Source organism: Megalopta genalis, chromosome 4 (genome assembly GCF_051020955.1).
Source record: "Megalopta genalis isolate 19385.01 chromosome 4, iyMegGena1_principal, whole genome shotgun sequence".
In the NCBI taxonomy this organism is placed as follows: Eukaryota; Metazoa; Arthropoda; class Insecta; order Hymenoptera; family Halictidae; genus Megalopta; species Megalopta genalis.
The window spans coordinates 23,476,189-23,483,317 of NC_135016.1; the positions used below are offsets into that span (position 1 = coordinate 23,476,189).

Genomic DNA, 7,129 nt, shown 5'->3' on the forward strand with positions numbered 1-7,129 from the left:
TCACGCGCAAAACCGTGCACCCAGCACGTTCTGCCGGCTAAGGCGGTTACTGTCCACGCTCTCGGGCGCCGCTACCACCACTTCTGTTCCTCTCGCCACGTTCTCCGTTTTCTGTTTCCCGTGTGCCACGTCCTGTTGCTCCTCCGGTTGCTTCGGCTTGGTCAACGACGACGGCGACGACGACGACGACGACGACGACGACGACGGAGATGCTAGCACCGGTGCTGCTGCTAGTAGTGCTGTTGCCGGCACGGCCGCGGCTCGACGGTCGACGGTTTCCTGCTTGTCGGTCGGTTGCTGCACGATCCCCGCGATTCCTAGCGGCGAATGGTCCTCGTGGTCGTCGGCGAGCGCGAGGCGGTCGGGCTTCGATAGCGAGGCGGCGAACTCGTCACGAGGATAATAGTAACGGTAGTAGTGGTACGGGAACAACAACGGCAGCACCAACGCGACGCAGCTGCTGGTCCTCCTCGGGTCGGTGGCCACGGTGTCGTGGTCGTGGTCGGTGTCGGTGTCGATGTTGTCGTCTACCCGGCCGGAACGAGGCAGCATCGCCGTGGCACCCCGGTGTATCGCTTCTTCGGACCGCTTTTCTGCACCGTAGGTTCGGCCGAGCGCCTCTCGCTTCAGGAGGAGCGCCCACCGTGCCACCTTTCTCGTTATTATCATAGTAGCAGGGGCTGCAGTGCATGCGCCGGTTCGCACGTATCCCGTGCTCGTCAAGGAACCGTACACCAACGACAGCCGCCTCGTCTTCGTCGTCGTCGCGAGCCACGACCGGTTACGGGCATTTCACCGCGATCTCGCGAAACCGGGGGATAGAATCACGCACAACTTCGGGGAACCGTTCAGGATAGCAGGGAGAAAGAGACACAGACAGAGAAAGAGTGTGTATGATAGAGATAGAGAGAGAATGAGGGTGAGAGAGAGAGAGAGAAACAGAGAAAGAGAGAAAGAGGGATGAACGAGGGACGGCGAGGGTGAGCTAGTGAACGAGCGATCGAGCGAGCGGGCGATAGGTAGATCGGTGGAGGAGCCGAAAAATAAAAGAAACGAGGAAACACGCGACGGACAGTTTTATGCGGCGGGGATCTCGGCTCGCTGGGAATCGGCTTCGAAGCTCTCCGCGAAGAGGACGGGGCGAGCGATGCGAAACGAGAGAGGGTGAGAGAAAGAGAGAAACGGAGGGAAAAGGAGGGAGGAACGGCGCGGGTAGAACGGGGAGACGTGTGTGGGGGAGGCGAGGAACACGCACCACGACAGAAAGAATCAACGGGGATGTATCGTCGCGAACGAAACGATCGAGTTTCACCACTTGTCTACGATGCGCTCCGCCGTGCTCGCACTTGGTACCCCGACGTTCCGTGCACGTTGTTTCCCCCGATGATTTTGTTGATTATACTACGGCATACGAAAGGACGAGACTCCGCACCGTGGCCGCGGACGTGTGCGGTGCTCCGGATGCACTACCACATTAATGCGGTGAAACGTTGTTGCGAGCGTACGCGGACTGCTCGACGTCGAGCACTGTGCGGACGGAGACGCCTCCGACTCGCCGCCGCCATCTTGCTACGTCAAGCGGGTTGCGTGGCGCCGGCGCCGTGGCCAGCGAGGCCTTCCTATAGCGACCCCTGCCGACGGCAACCGATCGTTTCGGCGAGCGGCCACGAAATCAGCCGCCCCTCGCGGCCGTCCCCGCTGAACTGCCGTGCATTTCGCTCCGATTGTTCCCTCATTTCTAATTCGACGTTACCATCGACGATTACACGCTCGATCGACGCACACAACCCCGGCTGGCTACTCTCTTTTCAGACGTTCGTCTCGAGGCACCCCGACACCCTGCTGCTGCTGCTGCTGCTGCTGCTGCTGCTGCTGCTGCTGCCCCGTCCCTGTCCCCGTCCACCGTTCCCGTTTCCGATCGCGACGTGCACCGCGTACCTTCCACTCGGTTTATCGCTCCCTTCTGTCCGCCTTTCCGTCCCCCGTGCGCTTGTTTTCTTTTTCGGCCGTGGTCCGGCCGGCTGCTGCCTCTCGCGCAACGCAATACGCAGCCGCGCGTATGTACACGCTGTTAATTATCGCGATAGCCATCGTGCCAGATCGCGTTTAAACGCGAGCCTCTCGCGCACAGGAATCGCCACGTGGGAAACCGTCCGCCGGAAATTGATTAACCGTGACACGCCGCATGGCCCGGCGAGAAATCCGGATCTTTCACGGTTTCGTTGACGGCCAGCGACGTATTCGTCGCAGAAGAGTCCCGCGGATTCGGAGTACATAGCTCGCGCGACTTTCGACGAGATTCTCGAAACGGGTCATCTTTGCCTCGCTCGATCACGATTTCGTCGACGATCGCCTCGACGACGCGATTTCGTTGACATTTTTTCGACGATGTTTACTCGCTAAGAGACTGCACGGTGTTTACGTCCGTTTCGAATACTTCTACCGTGATCAGGTACTTTTCCTGTTGGCGGTATTAACTCTTCGGGGCACTGGATTTCAGAAAATAAAATAGACCCATGTTGCGCATGGAATTTCATTGCGTTTTTTAAATCGAACGAAATTTTGATTAACAACGGAATCGCGTAATATGAAAGCATAAAACAATGGTAATTCGATTCAATTTGTTGTTATAGGGTGGGAGTATAACTATATATAAAAATGTCCCGCCATGCATTACCGTGCATTAAAAAGGTGGGAAATTTTTAATTCTTCTTAGCCTCGAAGAGTTAACGCGACATTAATACGACGAGCAGTAATAGTGTTGGTTGCCTCGTGCAAACGAGACGATTAATTCATTTTCATTCTCGCTCGAATAATGTAAAATAACAAATCGGCCGTTTCGACCGTGGTAGGTTTATCGTTTACGCATTCGTAGGGAAAAGAATGTATTAAACATATTCTGTTTTCGAATAATTGATATAACGTCTGTTCAGAAATTGCTAGATAGAAAATAGCACAATTTCCATGTCGCATTCACGCGATTTACATCAAAGTGTGACGAATCTAAAGAGAAACATATGCGTCATTCGAGTGCCGATAAGACGTGACACTGTTCAAGACGTTTCGTAAATGTTCAAGACACCGTTAAAACAGAGAATCCTTTGCGTTCGCGCTTCTCAAAACGTAGAAACACCGAAACAACTATTGCACAAGGCCTAACCCCGACCGGCATTTTTATTTCGCTTTCCACATGCGATGCCGATCAATTTTTAACAATCATCGAGCGACGGCTAAAACCTTCTAAAGATCACTTAAACAACATATGCAAAGATCAAGGTCGCTGGAGATGGGTCGATAAAGTGAAATTGTTTATAACGTGCAGCGATAACCGTGGTTGAATAAACCGAAGTAGCAACCCTCGTAGGCGCGAGTAGTCGTCATCGACGAGTAAACATCGTCGAAGAAATGATTTTCGGTAATTAGAAGAGCCACATCGTCGACGAAGTTCCGTGTCGCAAAAATTGCGTTGGTCGATGCGACCGTCGATGGAATGTGACTGTCAGCGTGGCAAGGGTGACGCAATTTGCCATGTTATTAAGTTTAACGCGTAGGTAGCGGTGAAGCTAACAAGACAAATCCATCAAAAAGAGTTCATTTCATACAATGGAATGAATTTCATCGTACGTCTCGAAGCCAAAAACGCGCACCTGTTTCTGTAAATATTTTGACATTTGAATATAAATATCTTATACAATAAATATCTATCTAACAAATATCTGATATATCTCAAAGCCGAGAACGTGTACTTGTTCCTGTAAATACTTTGACATTCGAGTGAATCGTGATCGAAATCATCCACGATTCGTTCGATCTAAAATTGGGATAGCTCGATATACAATAATGTCTCTCTAATTGACGCTCAGATTGTCCACAGAAATGGACAATTTGGGAAGAGGAGGCACGATTATTCGAGCCTTGTAGCTCGTTTTTATAGTCGTTGACAATCGATAACCACAAAAAACGAGCCACGAAGCTCGAACAATCGCATCTCTCCTCTTTCAAAATTGTCCATTTTTGTGGACGATCTGAGCGTCAATTAGAGAGACATTACTGTAGTTTGTGCTATTTCGAATGCACAGGTATTAACCCTCCGCACTCGGAACAGATTTTGCAAACATTGAGATCTCGTCGTGCAGAGTCGAATTGAAAGGAAAATTGTATAGGAAACGAATGACAAACGGAACGATTTTGTGTATTTAATTATGCACTCTACGCGATACAGAACGAAGGAAAATAATAATTAAAAAGCGATGCCACGCTTTGACGCGAACGCATCGCGTCGTCGTATCGGCGACATCCGAGTGCAAAGGGTTGTGCATGTTCGATTGAATCGCAGCCGATGTCGTTCGATGTCGATCGCCGACTGCTAAACGCCGCGTCTACAGCTTTACGCGGCCCGCCTTTCGTATCTTGGCGTAGAAATGGCGCCGTTGCCATTATTGTTAAATCCCATCTGCTCTTAATCCCCAGAATTTGCCACGTACATAGGTTCGCATGGTCTTAATGCTGGCTGTATCATGGAGCCTAGCTTTGTTGTCATTAGTATTCGATTTCCTGATTGGAAACCAATCCTAGAGCCTGTATGCTTGTCGAAATCAATGTATATAATCGGAAACGCGGTTATGGCGGTATAATGTTTGCTAGATTCGACGTTTTCCAATTATTGGGAATGCCTTCATAGAGCAAGAGAGTATTCCCAATTGTAAATATAGCAGCCTCGTTGTTATTGTTTCGCTGATACGTCCGCGCGCGAACGTTTCTCCCGAAAGCTTCGTTATTTAACCAAGAGACTCGAAATAACTCGTTTATCTGTTCGAACGTCGATTATAAAGATTCCTCGTTATTGCCGTTCCGTTGATACCTCCGCGCTCGAGCGTGTTTTAAAAGCTTCGTATTTGCCAAGAGATCCGAGATAACTCGTTTATCTATTCAAATGTCAAATGATCTGTTTGAGCGACGAACGCAAAGTTCCCGGCTGCCTCGGAATTAACACGCGAGTTCTGCTCGTCGCGCGTGCTAAACGGTGTGTGTTTTCGCGTTTACGCGTGGGCCGTGGTTTGCTTTAAACTCGACGCAGTCGTTTCCCATACGTATTTGTCCGTGTACCAGGAAAAATATTTCATAACCGCCCGCGCAGCCTCTGGTAAGAGCTTCCTGCGTATGATGTTCTTCTTCGGTCTGTTTTTTCTTTCGTTTTCTTTTTTCTCTCATCGGCTCGAAAGAGTTGGCCAGCGGAACGCTTCCGAACCACGCGGAATCCCCAAAAGCAATATTGTGTAGGACCGTCGGCGATCAAATTACGAGACAAAGCAACAACCAGCGGGGATACTGCATTCAAGGAAAAGGCAACGTATCACAATGGAACCCGGGGAAATCAGTGGTAGAAACTTCGTTGGCGAAGTTTCGTCAAGTTGGACGAAGAAAACGAACGAACCGCGGTTTCTATCGCGAGTTTCGGTCCCGCGGAAGACCACTTGGAACCTGCTTCGAATATTAATCAGTTTCTTTCGCGGAACTTTCCACCCATAATTCATTACGGTGTCGCGCACCAACCCCATTATGAATTTCCGCCGTATCTTTACATCGCCGTTTATGTCATTCTAAGCAAGTCCCCTGTTTTTTCAGCGCAAACGAAGAGGTTTATCGTCCTGAAACTTGCCGCTTCTCCCCGCGCCAGATGCATAATAGGATGCTTTTAGCCGTATCGTATTTACGATCTCGCTGACAATTACGCGTAATTGCCTTCGTACCGAAATACGATGCGATACGAATAAAATGATTCTCTAGTTTTCGCTTTCGCGTTCGAGATCCACGCTTGCTTCAAAAGAAACTTCTACGAACGTTTTATGAATAAATACACAATTTCATTCGGATAATATATCGAAAGCAATTTTACTCGATTAAAATTACGAATAACATTTTATACGGATGATATTATGAATGAAATTTTATTCGAGAAATATTTCGAATAAATTCTTCGAATAAAATTTCATTCGAGGAGCATTTCAACTAGATTCCTCGAATAAAATTTTGTTCGAATGAACTTTCAAGTAAATTCCTCGAACGACGGGAGGCGGCCCAGCCCACGAAGTGCGCGCAACCCCAGTACGAAGCTCAGTTCCGCTCATTGGCTCGGCCGTCTCACGCGCCAGCCGATCTCGCCTCTCATTGGCCACAGGTTTTCGTTATTAACTCGCGAACGAAGCCGCGGATTGCATTTTCGCTAAGGAAAAAGTTACACCAAACGACCTCGAGAAGCCCACATTTCTCGCTTGTACAATAATTTTGGGACACCCTGCATACAGGCCGAAGGACGATTTACTGGGAAGAATTTATCGTATTCGCTTTAATCTGTTGCTGCTTCAAACCCGGTATCATTTCTCCCAGATGGAATGCGAAAATACAGTAATGTCTCTCTAATTGACGCCCAGATTGACCATAAAGATGGACGATTTGGGAAGAGAAGATACGATTATTCGAGCCTTGCGGTTTATTTTTATAGTTATAAATTGCCCACAATTATAAAAACGAGCCGCAAGGCTCGAATAATCGTATCTCCTTTTCCCAAATTATCCATTTCGGTGGACAATCTGAGCGTCAGTAAGGGAGACATTACTGTACATCGAAGATCACCTAAGCCATACATACATATATAAATAAAGGAAAAATTGAAGAGACGACAAAAACAACGCGAGAAACAACCGTTCAAATTTTCTCCCACCTGTTGCCCAGCTGGCTGCGTATAATGACGTATATGACGCACGACGTACAAAGGATTTTCCGAAATGAAAGTAGGCAGACAAATTTCTGAGATGCCGGCACAGGCGCGGCTCCGGTCGACTTCTTACAATAAACGGCCGCCGGTTTCTGCGAGCGATGCGCTCGTGTGTTCCGTAATTCTTACACTTAGAACGGCAGACGCGGGGCGAATGATCAGATGTCGAGCAGGGGAGTCGAGAGAGAATCCGGGTAAAATGGTTTTCGTGTGATGCCTGGAAGACGGGTAAGGCGGCCGGCAACACGGACGCATTGAAAGCAAGCCACAAAAGTTCCGCTTTTCTTCGACCGTGTACACCGACTACTTTTCAGAAATATTTTCCTCGGTCTCGCCGGGGCAAGAGAGAGACCG

The 7,129-nt window shown here is 49.0% G+C and overlaps 1 protein-coding gene across 1 annotated transcript; it reads right to left on the bottom strand.

Moving 5' to 3' along the window:
- LOC117223064 (uncharacterized) lies at window positions 1–1,823 on the bottom strand. The gene has a single exon (XM_033475183.2). The coding sequence runs from the start codon at window positions 667–669 to the stop codon at window positions 1–3; it is 669 nt and encodes a 222-aa protein (XP_033331074.2). The 5' UTR covers window positions 670–1,823.
- Window positions 1,824–7,129: the final 5,306 nt, after the last annotated feature.